Source organism: Scardinius erythrophthalmus, assembly GCF_964197995.2.
Source record: "Scardinius erythrophthalmus genome assembly, chromosome: 5".
NCBI classification, from domain to species: domain Eukaryota; kingdom Metazoa; phylum Chordata; class Actinopteri; order Cypriniformes; family Leuciscidae; genus Scardinius; species Scardinius erythrophthalmus.
The window spans coordinates 49,282,445-49,299,118 of record NC_138225.1 but is presented as its reverse complement, the minus strand read 5'-3'; the positions used below and the strand labels follow the sequence as shown (position 1 = coordinate 49,299,118).

At 35.4% G+C, this 16,674-nt stretch overlaps 1 protein-coding gene across 1 annotated transcript in view; it reads left to right on the top strand.

The window, feature by feature from the left end:
* The window catches only part of kntc1 (kinetochore associated 1), a 57,202-nt gene that overhangs the window by 6,670 nt on the left and 33,858 nt on the right, over positions 1-16,674 (top strand). Inside the window, exons 7-28 of the mRNA XM_081364816.1 lie at positions 386-479; positions 579-631; positions 2,157-2,269; positions 2,373-2,424; positions 2,727-2,831; positions 5,226-5,269; positions 5,417-5,482; positions 5,786-5,861; positions 5,954-6,076; positions 6,475-6,641; positions 6,798-6,909; positions 8,283-8,426; positions 8,780-8,836; positions 9,121-9,192; positions 9,301-9,420; positions 11,830-11,973; positions 12,839-12,934; positions 13,815-13,918; positions 14,402-14,504; positions 14,663-14,797; positions 16,209-16,328; positions 16,570-16,642. Coding sequence (XP_081220942.1) covers positions 386-479; positions 579-631; positions 2,157-2,269; positions 2,373-2,424; positions 2,727-2,831; positions 5,226-5,269; positions 5,417-5,482; positions 5,786-5,861; positions 5,954-6,076; positions 6,475-6,641; positions 6,798-6,909; positions 8,283-8,426; positions 8,780-8,836; positions 9,121-9,192; positions 9,301-9,420; positions 11,830-11,973; positions 12,839-12,934; positions 13,815-13,918; positions 14,402-14,504; positions 14,663-14,797; positions 16,209-16,328; positions 16,570-16,642 — 2,173 coding nt within the window. The remainder of the gene's footprint in view (positions 1-385; positions 480-578; positions 632-2,156; positions 2,270-2,372; positions 2,425-2,726; positions 2,832-5,225; positions 5,270-5,416; positions 5,483-5,785; positions 5,862-5,953; positions 6,077-6,474; positions 6,642-6,797; positions 6,910-8,282; positions 8,427-8,779; positions 8,837-9,120; positions 9,193-9,300; positions 9,421-11,829; positions 11,974-12,838; positions 12,935-13,814; positions 13,919-14,401; positions 14,505-14,662; positions 14,798-16,208; positions 16,329-16,569; positions 16,643-16,674) is intronic.

Here is a 16,674-nt window from a genome sequence, read left to right as displayed (position 1 = left end):
ATTGCTTAAACTATATACGTTTTAAAAAACCTTTAAATTATTTTCCCAAACATATTAATGTTTGGGGATAACATTAATGTTATAATGTATAATAACATTAATGTTTCATTAAAAAAAACAAAAACAGATTCCTGTTGAATTTTTTCTTTTTTTTTTAAAGAATCATGGACAGACTATGCCTTTTATTCTCTCTGCTTCAAATGTTAAACAGTTCTCCTTTGTTAAGGACATTGTCAAAGATATGGAGATATTTTAAGTACTCTACCTTAGATTTATTGATTGGAGAATTAAAATGCATTTTCAATTTCATTATCATTCCCTATTGTTGACTCATATACAGTCATAATTTGTAAAATGAAAATTTTCACCTTTATCTACATGACAGGCTGATGGTGCTAATGCTCTTTCACTTTGGACCATGGGTCATGGGCAGACATCACTGTCTCTCACAAAACTCCTTGACTCTGCTTTATTGTCAGGTACTAAATGTGTTCTTGCTATGTTTACATTGATTATTACTAAATATGAAGTGTGTTAATAGCTGTAAATAAATGAAATGTTCTGTTTGTCTATTCAAGAGGTGAAGAAGATTCAAGTTGTGGATAATTGGTTGTATGTCCTAAACAAAGAGGTAAGGCCTTGTGGAAACTGATGTTGATGCTAGAGATGCACCCAAATAAAAATTCTTGCCTGAAACCCAAAATATTTTGGACTCTAGGGGTGTGTGATACTGACAAAAAACAAAACAAAAACGGTTCTGATGTGTCCGAATTTGTTTCACTCATTTCATTCACTCCTTCAAGGGGACTATATTATTAGACTAATGTAGGGAATAGTGAATGAGTGTATAGGAAGTGATTCTGACAAACACAAGGCTGTGAAAGCAGACTATTGCGCATACGAGTTTACCTGTCCAGCTGATGATTAATGTCCCGGAAAACGTCTGTAGTCCCATTTAGCAACATGTTAGCAACCACCTTTTTCAAGTCATGTAAAAGCATGAGTGGGGTATCACTGGTGTGTTTTATGTCATGGAGTAAAACGTGAAAATATCTTGAGCTTGTTTTCACCTCAGACCGTATTTCAGGCTCTTAACCAAAAAACTAAAGAAAAAAAAAAAACATTGAATTTGGGATGATGGACCCAGAAGTGCTAAAATGCTAACTTGTTTATCACTCTATAGACCCGCTGTCCCTGAAAAATTTAAAGCTGTTTATTTCATTTGTACCTTTTGTTTTTGCCCTATTCTTTGTAATTAGTTTCTTTGTTCTTACTTTTAATAACAGATAAAATAAATAATGAAATAAAATAAGTGAAATTATAATTGATTGGTCATATTGCTCGCATGTACTTTGGTCTAAATGGAATGTCATTCACACCCCTACAGTCAATGATCGCAGTGTTGATATCTGCAGTGTAAATTATGACTAGTAATAATTGTATAATGCATATCTGCATAAATTAATTTTGATTAGTCAAAACTGAATTATGGAACATATTAGTCAAGCTTGGGGCATTAATTAGTAAAATGGCTTGCTATAATGTGTCAGCTGATGAGATCAGTGACATCATTAAAGATGTATCAAATGGAAATTTGACTACTCTGTTTTTTCTGAAATCTTGAATCATCAGTCCTCAGGCCTTATAGCGCAAACATGGTGTTGATGCTATTTTAGCTTCTTGCATCATGTCATACATTAGGCAGATGCTGTTTATAGAACTTTGTTCTCTGTGGAATTTGTTATGAGCCTAGATGACACAGTCAGTTGTCATAGCTCTTGGTAGTTCGTTTTATTTATTAAGTCCTTCCTGAGATCAGAGGTGTAGGAAATGACATACAAGTTTCCGGCTGTTATCTAGCTGAGATTTAGCTGCAATTCACACCATTTGAAGTCCAATGTAGTTCTCTGAACTGTTTAAAACTGTTTAATGTCAGCATTATTGTTAGCAAAATTGACAATTAAATGACAGTTTGGTGCAATTTTCTGTATAATTTGTAAAAGTGTTTTAAGGGGAACTTTAAAAATACATATTCTTAGTGATCTGATTGATATGGGCTGATTACAGTGTAAAGAAAATCTGTTATTGGCATCAGCTTAAAATTTCCTTATCAGTGCACCACTAATTTGTCTATAAAATATTATTTTTCTTTCTAGGGCATGCTCAGCTTGTTGGACATCCACTCTTTTGTCATGCTTTGTTGCTGGCCGGATCAATACATTGTTGATTTCCTGCTGATCTCAGAGAGAAACTCCTCATCTATTACACAGCAAGTGTCTTGTTTGCCTTCTTTTGTGAGACATAGAGAGACAGGGTGCTTGTTTTTCATGATTAATCCACACATTGACAGGTAAATGTCTTGTGTTGAACAGGCAAGATGATAACAGCTTGAAAATCATGACCTTGGTAGCTGAAGAAAACAAGGTATGTTTATTACTATTTCAGTCATAGACGACTTTTGCTATATGCGAGAGACTGTCCATGAATTTTCTTAGCAATTATTTTTTCAGGGGTAGGTTGCTAGGTCTTTCCCCAACCCTCTCCATTACTCACACTCACACCCACAGACAATTTAGCATCACCATTTCACCTATACTGCATGTTTTTGGGTCGTGGGGAAAATTGGAGCACCCTGTGGAAACCCACACGGACACAGAAAGGATGTATATATGTAATTGAAAATACAGTTTTATTCCTCAAATGTTTTCTTTGTTATCTGTGTCAAGGGTCATGCTAGGAAGCTTGTGATTCAGTCCCTGCCTTCTATGGAGATTTTCTACTCTCTAGAAGTTTCTTCTGAGTCTTGGTTGATCCAGAAGGGAATCAATATGGTAAATATTACAATGCATATTTACAATATGGAAATATATGAAATGAAATGAAATGTAATGTAATGCAAACCTGTAATATTTGTTGCTAATGTTCAACAGGTTGTCCTTAGAATTTCTTTGTCATATTTTGTAGGAGAGATACTGGTTGAAATAAAGCGAAAATTTGAATATTGTTTCTATCGCAATTATGCCAGTACTTCTTGGCTGAATTTCCAATGTCTGAGCTATGGGTGTAACTGTACACAAGAATGACAAAAGTGGTACTGTAAGTTTTCAGCACGGCAGGAGGGGAAATCTAAATATTAGTTGCTGCTTCAAATTTCTGGAAATCCGTATAAGTCTGACTGCTCTGATTGTTTTTCACATAGCTTTTTGTTTGTGCCTATGTCATTTTCTCACGCTACATAAAACATTAACAATGTCAGTCATATACTGTTGTAGGTAGGGCTGGGTATCGTTCAAAAAATTTCTATACCAATACCGATACTGATACCTTGATTTCGATACCGGTTCCTGAACGATACTTTTTTCTATACCAATTTTATGAAATCCATTTTAACAAGATTACTTAACACATTACCTCAGAAAAACTTTGGTTTAATTTTTTCAGTTTGACTCATGCTCCTTAGTCAGTGCACAAAGGAACAAAAAAAAGCACAAAGGAACAAAATATTCCTTATACATATACATAAGGAACAAAATATTTTTTTTATAAAGAGCTCATGCTCACCAAAGCTGAATTTGTTTGATCAAAAATACAGTAAAACTTGTAATATTGTGGAATAGTATTACAATTTAAAATCTTATTTGAATATATTTCAAAATGTAATTTATTCCTGTGTTGTCAAAGCTGAATTTTCAAAATCATTACTTCAGTGTCACATGATCCTTCAGAAACATGAAAACAGTTTTTGGAAACTATGATACGCTGATTCTTTGATGAATATAAATTTCAAAAGAACAGCATTTATTTGAAACAAAACGTGTAATGTTACAAAAGATTTCTAAGGTCATTTTTGATCACTTTAATGCATCCTTACTGAAAAAAAAATTCTGACCAACACATTTTTGAACGGCAGTGTAGCCTACATTCAGTAGGTCATCATTATTGCAATATAGTGATCAACAAGGTATCTCTTCATTTACCAGTCAAAGACGGAGCAACTTTCTGCTCTTATGTTTACTCCGTGCACTGTCAAGGGCTTCATATCTCACTGTCAAGGGCTTTCATCATATCTGTCGCGGTACCGGTCTTTGCAGCAATTATTTTACCGCAAATACTGCATCGTACGCTGTTGGCATCGAGCCTGGAGAAATGTAGCCACACTTTTGATCGACTTTTCCACATCTCTAGGGTATTGTGAGTGTGTGTGCTCGCGTCTCTTTGAGTATGTGCGCGAGTTTGTGTGTGTGTGCTCGCGTCTCATATGAGAATGTGCGTGGAGAGTTCCGCGCGTCTCGTGTGTGTAGAGTTTGCGTGTATGTGTGTGAGCGACTTTAGGTGTGTCGTTGTGCATTTCATATGTATTTGTTTGAGCACTGACGTTGACGAGTTAACCCCTTAGGTATCGAAATCTGGTACCGAAAAACAAGTCATTTTTCGATACTCGATAGTATCGATGCAATTCGGTCGGTACCTAAAAAGTATCAAACTCGGTACCCAGCCCTAGTTGTAGGAAACATGCGCAAAGCCGTTGCAGAAACAGGGTTGTGTTGCTTTTTGAAGTGCATTTTGAGCGAAAAATAACAATATGCTATTTTTCGGCCTGGTCTACACACCTCTTTGAATTTTGTGACCAGTGGAGACGGCAGCACGGAAAATAAAGTCACGCATGCCATCCTTCTACGTCTCTGCCACTGCTTCATAAGAGGTTGCAGTCCAGCGTCGCCACTGTACATTGTCATGTTGTAAGACAACATCTGTATTGCAAACACCTCCATGTTGCTTTAATTTTTATGGCAATGACATTGGTAAGTCTATGCCATAAAAACCAAAGCAGATAATCTGCAAAAAGACCGCCAGTGTATCAGTGTGGACAGTTAAATCATTTAGAACCAATTCTAATCGGATACACAAGTTTTTATTTCATCTTTAGTGGCCACTGTTGTACTGTAGAATGACAACAGGCCCTTTGAGTCTAGTGCTGGAGTAGCTGTGGGAGAAGGAAAACCAATTTTTTTGACAACTTTGGACTCGTTGATATCCAGTACTTCCAAAAATTGGTTACCAATGCAATTTAATCTGCAAAACCTATATATTGGTCGACCTTTAAAAGAAACGATACTCGCCGGTTTCTACCAGTATGTCATCCATCCCAAATATAGTTATGATTAGCCACCTGCCCTTGATATCTTGTATTGAAGGTAATTCATAAATTCAACTCTTTTCCTCAGGACACTATCTATTTGCTGGAGGGAATTTTGGCGAACTCAAAGAGGTGACTAACAGACACAGTTATGACAGTCTATAGATATTAAGGGAAATTAACTTTTTCATTTATATTGTGGTGTTAATATGTTGTAGTGAATTCATCACATTTGTGCATAGCGAAAGGTTAATTTTGAATAATTTTTCTGTCTTAAAGCAGCCATGAAGATCCAGTGTCTACTGTTGTGATAAGATGCTTCACAGAGGCGCTGCCGGAGAACAGGTGCGCTCTTGAGAACATAAGTAATACTGATTATAATTGAATTTACAATTTAATACTGATTTGGTTTTAATTTTATGTTGGTTTCAGAAAGATATTTTTAATAGATTCCGCTGAAGGAATGCACTGATTGATTTTAATGCTTGTTTGGGTGGTTTTGCTCCTTATGCATTATTTATTTTGTTTATTTTATTTTCTATATGTTGCTTCACTTTAATACTTAAGTTAAATGATACTTTTCTTCAGGCAAGCAGACTGCTTTTAATGCAGTACTTAGTACACCATTTCTCTTTCTGCTTCCTCCAGACTGAACAAACTTCTTTATAAGCACAAGTTTGAAGAAGCAGAGAAATTTGCAAAAGCTTTTGGGCTTGATGTTGAAGTAAGACATTAGTACATTTTCCATATCAACATTTCCCAGATACAATATATATTTCATGGGAAGTTGACAAGGTTTCTTTTTGTTTGTTTTAGCTGGTGTATAAGGTTAAGCTGAATGTTGTGCTGGAAAAGCTCATCTCAACATCAGGCAGTGATCAAACCCTTGAGTGGCCTGAGCTCATTGATGAGGCTAAAACCAACCTGATGAAGATCATGGTAATATCAGCTTTACAACAAATGTGAATGCGCAGGGCTTCATGTGAGACTTACACACAATGGTGGCTGGAGAAACTAATAACACTACTATCATTCTATTTTATACGTATGTACAGTTAGTTATACTACAGTATGATGTAATGTTGGGATGCATTTGTACATTTGCTGATATTAAAAGGGTGACATGAGTAATATATTTTATTTTACATACTGTAGTAGTGGTCATTGGTCTTACTCTACCTTATCACTTTCATAGCCCACCCAGCAGTTATTACGATGCATTGCAATACTTCACAACTGGTTAAGATTAGTGTTATATCTTCTTATTCTTTAAAGGCAGTCATCCTATGGGTTATATTGTGAATGTTTAGCACTTAGTCTTCTCAAATGTCCCACAGGATGAGCAGTTTGTGGTGCAGTACTGCCTAACTGCTTCCTGGCCTACTCTCAGCATAGCTGAGGAGATGTTAAATTACACCTTGAACCGTTTCCCGTGCTGCCAGATCCAAACAGCCTTGGCTAAGCTCGCCACCTTTGCCAGCATGTATGGACCCAACAACTTTGAGTACGTTAAGCTGGCCAGCAGTTACTTTTTTCTACGTTTTTCAAATGTTAGACATGAAGTTTTTCCTTAATAAGCTTTTAAAACTTTAGAAATCATTTAATCACTTCTTGTCCTACACATCCTTCTGGCTAATTGTATTCTCCATCTCCATTACAGGGGCATCTCATGGATTGAGTTTTTGAACAGCACAGATTATCTTAAAGACATCCATGCTCTTCTGAAAGAAGGGAATCTTAGTGGAGCACAATATTTGTGGCTACGACACGAGGTAAAACTTGAAGTATGGTTTGTTCTGTTGCTTCAGTATTTGACCAGGAACCTGCCAATGGCTAGTGAATTGAGAATTTTAGCCACAAGAATTTTAAACTGGACTTGAATGTGTATTTTACATTTACATTTTTTCATTTTTACATAGTAATATTTATTTATTAGTTTTCTCTTTGTGTTTACAGCAAAGCACAAATTATTGTTATATACTCTAGCCCGGTGGTTCTCAACCTTGTTCCTGGAGAGCAAGAGCAAAAGTATTTTCCGCAACATTAGCATGATTACGAATGACATTGATTTTATGAAACTGGTCAATAAACTACAAAATAACATTTTCAGTTACATTTTAGAGACATTATTGTTTTTTTGCATTATTCTGTCAACAAATTTCCCAGTGAAACCATAGCAGAACTGTTTTGCGTCTCCGAGCAACACAACAGTGCTTTGCTACTGAATAAATCCACCTTTTGAACTAATCAGTTTAATGAATGATTCAACGACTAAATTAATCAGCCCTTTGAATGAATCATTTAAATGAATAACTCAATGACCCAACTCATTTATTTATACTGTGATTTGCTGACACAGACTGGTGGTTTTAGTTTCATATTTTAAGTTCAAACATTTAAAACAAACTTTGCTTGAGTTTTAAAATGAACTGCCAGGACCAGCAGTTTTCACTCTACAAATCGAGAATATAAGCTTCACCATCAAGTTCTGAGCACAAACATCTGCCGGTCACAGACACTAAAAGCCTCTGTGCAGTGCAGCAGTCAGACGTGTACCTGCACCAACCATCAACACCATGTGCCAAATCATTGATATTGAATATAGAAAGGTCCATTGTTAAACAAAGACAAATGCATACTAACAGTTCAGAGACGAAGGAAAACAGACAAAAAGCAAAACATTGAGAAATAAACAAACAGCTTTAATGTGATGGGGCAGCAGTTATTAAATGAACTTTATCCATCCCAGATTCCCGGGCCATATGAGCCAGTATGGAGTCCAAAACCACTGGTTCAATTGGGATATATAAGAGCCTGTTAAACATAAACTAAAAACAGAGTGCACTTTTAAGGCATTTTATGAATGTGTTACTCATTTCATTTTGGTAGAACTGTCCTCCATGTGGAGTTTTGACAATGAATGAATTTCTGACTTTCTATAAGTTTCTGATGGTATACTTTATTTAGTACTAAGGTAGAAGGTGCAGGTGCAAAAAAAAAAAACTTTAAATATCTTTGTTTTTAATTCTTTTATGTATTTATTTAGTTTTATTAGTAGTCAGCAATGTAACTTAAAGTTGTTACTACAGGTTCTTTCCCCATGATAATTAGGTTTTTCTTTTCTTTTTTTCTCTCTCTCTCTCAGGGTGAGTTTGCCAGTGCATTCGATGAAGACTGCCTACATGCTCTGTTGGGCTCCATTTCATCAGACATCCCATCACAGGACCTAAGTCTGTGGTTTAAGGGTGTTGTGGTCCCATTTATATGGAGAGTGTTGCCCAAAGGACAGGTATGAGGGCAGTTAATACACTTGATTTTAAACTACACAATTTTTTTTCAGATTGTCTTAATGACCTCTTAGTTATATGCGAATTTGAATCACAACACCAGTTATCGGGAATAATTCTTGCCCTGCAAGGTGGATAACAAAGGGTTTTGTGTGTATGCCAGTTTTGATGAATCACTATGAATAAGGTAATACAATTCAAGCAAAATGTTTGAAAAGCAAATAGTTCTTGCACAATCTTACTGTAATTTTAAGTTCTGTTGTAATCTCTTGGTTGAGAATGGAGCAGTGATTTTTGAAATTAACTAGTTAGTTGTGCTTCATATTAACACTTTTTATGTTTTAAATGTACACAGAAAATCCTCGCCAGGTGGTTGGAGCAGCGTGTAAGGAATCTGGAGTTAACCGAAAAGGTTGTTAACTCTTATGACAAGTTTTTCAAAAAATTTGAATTATTTTGAAATACCGGGATATTGCTTTTCAAAATAAATTCTGAATTTCTAAACACAACCTAGAAAATTATTAGCCAGCCCATTTGTGACCCTTTCTGTCTCTAAAGCATAATTTTCCATTTTGATAGACATCGATAGTCACACATTGTGTAGCCAAATCTCATTTGGGCCAAAGTAAATACAAAGATTCTCGTTCTCAGGTAATTAATTTTTTTTAGTATAATTTTTTTATTTATTTTTTATAGGGTGACTGGCCTCATAATGGACTGGTTCTGGCTGAACTTGGCTTGCCTTCCCTCTGGAGGTCTATGGGTTTGGTAAATGTCAAGTTTGTCCCCAAATTTAAAGCTGTTTGAAAGTGTTGAGGACCATATTCCTGGAAAGTCGTAGCGACTTCCTCAGATAAGAATTCAATTGTTTTTCAGACTGAAACCTGTGGAGCAGAGGAAGTGCAAAATCTGAGGTCATTAGTGGCAAACCTCCGACAGCTGTGTGACCTCTACACCAAATATAACTGCCACCTTTCACTGTCTGACTATGAAAGGGTGAGTATGAAAGTTTAGATTAAGTTCTACAGATGATGGCACTAGCAGCTGATTTTGTAGTGCTGAGGGGTGGGGTGGGCGGGTTAATCAAAGGTAATTAAATATTAAAATGACTTGTTTTGCATCAGTAAGTGCAGTAACTAATAATATCACGTTTATTTCGTGTAAATTTGACAGGAAATTTCTTGAAACATTTGACTGTAAAGCACTGAGCTTAACTTGCAGTTAAAATCAACTTTTATTAAAGAGGTCATATGATGCGATTTCTTGTTTTCCTTTTCTTTAGTGTGTTAAGTAGCTGTTAGTGCAAGTATAAGATCTGCAGAGTTACAAAGCTCCAAGTGTCAAACCTAAAGAGATATTCTTTATAAAAGTTAAGGCTCAGCCACGCCTTCCTAAAACGCTTCGTTCAAACACACCCCCAAAAATCTATGTCAGTGTGTGGGGGAAGAGTTTCATAACTTCGCCCAAATGTATACGCAAAGAAAGAAGGCGTAACTTTTATTCTCGCTGTATTATTGTGGCCACTGGCGCTGCCATGTCATGGAGATACTGTGTTTTTCGTTGCAAAAGCCAAACTACTTTCTTTGGCCTTTCAAAAGAGGACACAATTCGAAAACAGCGCTTAAGCTTTATTTACAACACTGTTTCAGAATAGTACAACTAAAATTTTCGCTGTGTGCTGCGCATTATTCGGAGGACTGTTTCCAGAATATGGGAGAGTTACAAGGCACATGGGAGAGTTGCACAAAGGCTGATTCTAAACAGTGAGACAATTCCATCTTTACATGTACATTCTGGTGCTTCTGACTCACATAGCCTGTAAGTATGTTTTCATATTTTAATAATTTGCTACTGACTATTCAAGCGCTTGTCATTTTTACGATCACAAATGCAGACATGGTTTTGTGTTTACATAGTGTTCTCACAGCCATAGCGCGGCGGCACAACGCATAAAAAGACAGTATAAGTCATTATAATCAGTAATTATGTCCCCAATGAAATAAAACCTTACACAATCTGGTCCAGTCGCGCTGGCAAAGTTGATCGATCAGCTTGGACATCTGCATTTTCCGGATCAGATTCGGGCTCAAATTGATAAGGTAGTACCGACATTATCACCTGTCATTATTGCTTTGGGAGCTGTTGTTCCAAATATGTTATGGGGCGTGACATTTCTGTCACACGCTTAAGGTTTTTGGGCCAATCACTGCACGGGATCACTGGCCAATCAGAACACTTCGCTCTTTTCAGAACGATGAGCTTTGTAAAAATCTACGTGTTTCAGAAAGGCGGGGCATAGAGGAGCAACAATAATGTACAGTATGTGTAAAATAATGACTTTTTTTTACCTAAAACTGCAGAAACACATTGCATTAAACCAAATACACAAAATAATGTTCTTTTTTGAACCATCAGATGACCCCTTTAACAACAGTTACATATGAAAAGTGCTTCAATTTTACTCTCAAAAGGTTGTACGAACCCTGAAATGAATAATGTAAAAACATTTGACTATTTCTGCCACAATACCATGGTTACAGATAACATTACTACCTTAAATCCATGGTGAATATGGGTAATATTTGTACTGAAAAGCCTAGACTAGAACCATGGATAGAACCAAATCCCCGTCCCACATTTTTCTTTTTTCGATAATCTAGATATATCGCTACTTCTGTTTCATTGCTTTAAATAGACGTTCTAGCACCTTTGGTTATATTTATACTGGTTTGCTGCTTATTTTTTTTATCCCCTGAAAGTGTCTGGGCATCACTCACCTTATGTGAATAGCACTTACTGAGTTCCAATAGTTCATTTAGTGAATGTATAAAGTTAGTTCCCCTCCCCACAGTTATAATTTACTACAAGAGTAATGTGATATTGGCCATATAATGGCAGGCGGGCTAAATGAAAATGCAAATTCACTCTCTGACAGTAGGAGGTACTTATTGAAAAGCAGAAATACAGCAGTTACCCCTGTATATAAACCATCCCACCAAATTTCAGATCTCTTTGATTTAAAAGTTTGATGCCCAGACAAATCCTTTTGTTGCAGATGTCACTTGGTGTCATACTTTTTATCTAATGGATTCAGAAAGATTAGTCTCTAAATATATTTTTTGAGGGGCACTGTGTTGTTGCTAAATATAAATACAAGACAAACATGCTAGTGTTGTGACAAAATTACAGTATTCTGTTTTAATACTAGTAGAATTCCACAAAAGTCCACACGTTTTCTTTTTAGAATGGTTTCAGTGTTTTTGTTTTGTTATTGGACCCTTTGAATTAGGTAAATTTATCTATAAAATGTTTTTTTTTTTTTTTTTTTTTTTACATTTATTGATTATTCATGCACTGAGTATTCATATTGACACAAAGCATTGATTAACCTGTGTTCTGTGGCAGGGAAGCACACGTAGTATGGCCTTTCTGATGCTGGATAAGGTGAAGGCCCCAGAGCTGATTCCTGCGGTTATTGAGAACAGCATTGAAACTTATGCTCTTGAGAACGGATTGGACCTGGACCAAACCCTCTTACACTATATCAAGGTCACCTTTATTTTTCAGTAATTAGGAAAATGGTTGTTTATAGTGTTATTTATAGATCTACTCTTGTTGCACCAAAGTTTTATATTAACATGTTTTTTGCTGTGTTAAGCATTGTAGCCAATCTCACACGTGTGATGCTTTGCAGAAGGCCCTGTCGAGGCCACTAGACAGCACTCAAGTGTAAAAACACTAAAACACTCTATATTATAATCAGTAGTAGTCATATAAGGTCATGTATTGTGTGCATAAATTCTGGATTCTGTTTGTAAGGGAGCAAAGTTGAACAAAAACTGATAATTAAATCATACAAATGTAAAAAATAAATTAATAATAATTAAATGTAAAATTATGTAATACATAAAAACAATCAGAATAAATCACTTACCGGTACTAAAAAAGATTTTGTTTACCTGTATAACAGTTGACAATTAATCAACCTCAGACAACCATGTTAAATTATTGAAATATAAGATTAATATCAGGGGGTACTTGAGTAAATATTTTAGATCAATTTGGCTGACAAAACAAAATTGTTAATCCCTAACTATATGATTGGCTTTATATGCCTAATGTTTCATCTCATTTTGGTAGTTTTAATGTTTTAAACATTTAAAGTTTTTTCTCAAGTAAATTATCAATTTTACATGAAAAAAAAAAAAAACCTTGTGCAGGTAAATATGACTATTAAAAAATATATAAACGATAAAGAAGTCCCTAATATATTTGTATACAATGTACACTACAGACATCAGTGGTCTATTAGTCTACCTTTTGGGAATGGGAATTTTTAATGAATTGTTATTATAATATAATAGTTATAATTTATTGTGTTGTCAGTTTATGTTTTGATGTGTTTAAATTTTAGGACCTGCTAGACTGTTGCAGCTCTCAAATCACCTCTCTCTTCACTGAATGGGAGGCCAAAGCCGTGGCTGTACTACACTGCATGACAGACACTAATGTAAGATCTGTTCATACATCTAATGCACAATATCCAATTTATATAAATTATTTATTTATTTATTAATTAACAATTAGTGATGCAATTAGTGAAAATTCCTTACTCACGGTATGGATCGACATATACTCTAGTGGTATCGATACTATTAATACTGGTGTTGTATAGAGAGGATCGATCCTCACAAAAATATTGATAGTGTTTGACTAGGAATTTTATGAAATATTTAGTGCAAAAAAATGGCAAAGAAAGAAGAGAGGAGAAGAGAAAAGTCACAGAGAAAAGTCATCTGGAGTTCTCTTTCTTATCTCACTATGGGAATGGTTCTTAACTGTCCTTAGACAAGCCGTAAAGGTATGTCGCCAAAATTAGCTGCTTTTGATAGCGGGCATATTCACTTCTACAGTGAATATTATTTGTGCTAGGGATGAACTAGAGAACATGTTACAGTGAATTCTCTTTCTAACTGTTCTATTATGACGACTGCTAGTTCTTCGAGCGGTGGAGCGAGGGGAAAGGAAGCCTCGAACCAATGTGTGTGGATGAATTTTAGGAAGGTGGGACTCCTGCTTCACTGTCGTGACTCGCGATTGGTCTTTCAAATGATAGACATTGTGATATTGGTGCTTCCAGGACTGGTCAAATTGGCTTTCAAATTGAATTACTCATTTTGATTTAAATTTATGTATGTATGTGTAGGCTATATGTAGAGAGCTGTCAATTTGAATCACATGAGAACTAGAGATTGCTGGGGATGCAGCAAAGTTGAGTAGGGTTCCTAAATGCTGTCAGTGTGAAGGCCTACTGTCAAATTGACTTTAACTTCCTGTTTTTAGTCACAGTTAATTCAGTTAGCAAAAGATTGTCTTTTTACATGTTTTAGAAGGTGATGGATGCTGTGATTGAAATAATGTACAAGGCCGTGGTGCCCTGGAGTGAAACCATCGAGAAACTTGTTCAGCAGCACTTGGAGAAGGAACATCCAAAGTGAGTGGTGTGGTAAATACATAGTTTTTTTTGTTTTCTTTTTCTTAATTTTTTTTTATTTATAAGCTCTTTTACATGACTTCACTGTAGAGTGAGGCTTCAAGGCTAGCTCCGGTGGCACATGTTAACAGCACTCAGAGTTGTTTACACTATTTCAACACTTCTGCATTTTACTTTTTTTAAATACAGCACATCATTTTTGACTCATGCACTTTAAAATTTTGATTTCAGTTGGACTAAATTAATAATTTCACTTAAAATAAAGTCTGACTGATCTCATACTAGTCTGATTTTTGGGAAGACCTGAGTGATGAAATTGTTGCTTGACTCCATCCAGAATTTATACATATTAATCGGACATATTAATGGTCAATGTGACTTCAGACTTTACAATTGGATTACATATTTCTGTGTGTTTGCAACATATAGCTGCAGTACATCAAATTCAGTTAGCACTATTTGTAAGTATTTTCTTATCTACAGACAGGAGTTACTGAGAGAGGGTTACAGATTGATGGAAATAAAGAAGCTTCTCAGATGCTATGGCATCCGCACCTTAGCTCTCTCTAACACTCGTGATATCATGGTAAGTTTGTCTTCATTAACTTAAAAGTCCTATTATGTGCGTTCATTTAACAATTTTACTATTCCTTACTTTCTTAAAGATGTAAAGGTTTTGACCTTTGTATCAGCCACTCTGTTCATGCAAGTACCTGATATTTCACTGATGTTTGCTTTGTTTAGATGCTTGTGAGGCACATTCTTAAGCAGGACCTGCCCACCTCTCTCGAGGACTCACTGAAGTTGATTGAGGCCTACAAACTAAACCCAGCAGAGATCCACCATCTTCACTGCATCCAGCTTATACAGTGTAATAAGGTATTACTTCCACAGAATTGGGACTTGGCGGTATATAGGTAACACCATGATAGACCCTCACATTTCTTATTAGAGGCAGAAATGGGTACATTTCTATAGCGGTAAATGAGGGACCTACAGCAAACATCATTATTCAGTTTCCTTTTGCTCAAATAATAAAGAAAAATCCTCGATAGACTTTCTAAAAGAGAAGAAAATATATAGAGATTAATTATGCCCGCAGAAGAGAGAAAGATGTACATTTTACCATCACTCCCTCGGCCGTTGTATTATAAACACACTTGCAGGGTTGTATATCCAAAAAAATAACTGTGGAACACGTCATTAGTCTGTCTACTTGTCTTTTTAACTTTTTCTCAACTTTTAGTTATTAATTTTGCGCTAAATGAAACAATCACAAGTCACGCGGAGACGTTCTTGACCACTTGAGTGATAATACAAGCTAAATAAATGAACTGACTCAGCAAATATTTTAATGATCAATGCAGAAGAACTGATTCAAGAAAACGTTCAAAGTCAAAACGCAGCGCTATTGCGCATTCTACAGGCTTGCAGTTTCATAGTCAATGAATACCACTCATTTATGCCAAGCAATTGTTTACGATCTACCGTTGATGAATTGACAATATTGACTTTATGTTGTTTGTATTGTGATGTTTTAGATTGTTCTAAGAGTGCATATTTTATCTCCCTTGTATGTTTAAGTGAGGAGCTGGAAAGTTGTTAAGGCATTTCAAAATAAGAGTCTGAGTGTATTTCAGGCTTTTTTATAATTAAATGTCCTGGATTATACCGAGCATATTTTTTTCTGGTTATAATTGGTGTCTCGGGTTACAAAATGAAGTGTATCTGGCATATACCAGTACTTTAATATTTAAGAATATACATAATTCCATAATTATTAAATAAACAATATTTGAAGCAGAAACATTTAAAAACCTAGTTAAAAAATAATAATAAATTAATCATGTTGCTTGTAAATGTCTCCTTGTATCCCTTTATTAAGGAAAAAACGGATTTTTTGATATATTTTTTATATGCCCGTAAATTTGCTCCAGAATTTCTTAAATTAGGAGCACATTCAATCTGAAATTATCCAAGGCTACTAATATCAGACCTGACCCATGCCTGAGGCATTTTTCAAATTTTTGGACCTGAACCTGCTCGGGTCTCGGGTCAGACCTCAGGTTTTGGAATCGAAGTGGACCAATGAAGACCTCTAATGAAACCACTGCAATCTCCAACAAATTCATATTCAGTATATTGTAATATATATATATATATATATATATATATATATATATATATTTCCTAGCCCTAATCAGCAGTTACAACATGGAACTGTTAAGAAAGCAGTTTCAAATCAGATAGGAATCAAGGATGATATATTTGGATATTGTTGTATTCACAGAGGGAGAAGTGCATTGCGCTGCTGAAGAATCTGCCCCATTCTGAAGCAGAATTTGTGATTGAGCGAATGGCCTGTTGGGCAAGACTTGAACTTCAAGACAAGCGACACATTTCTGAAGAGGTCAGCATTTGTGTGAGAGAAATGTGGTGTTAATTGGTTAAAAAGAAGTAAAGACATTTTGCATAAAGTCTATAGATTTAAATTGACAATGTTTCAGTGGAAAAAAATCTTAATACTAAAGTAGGATTAGTTTTCTATATGAAAAGTTTTTGCATTGTTATTGTTAAACACATTTGGATATGTTCATCTATATAAGCAAATTTTATATATATTCTGAATTAAATGTATTTTCTTTCAATAGCAGAAGAAATTACAAATGCTAATATCTCAGATTATGGTTGAAGCTTTGAAGTACCTGCAGAGCATTCAGACAGGTGAGTGCACAACCAAGTATTAGTACTGGTTT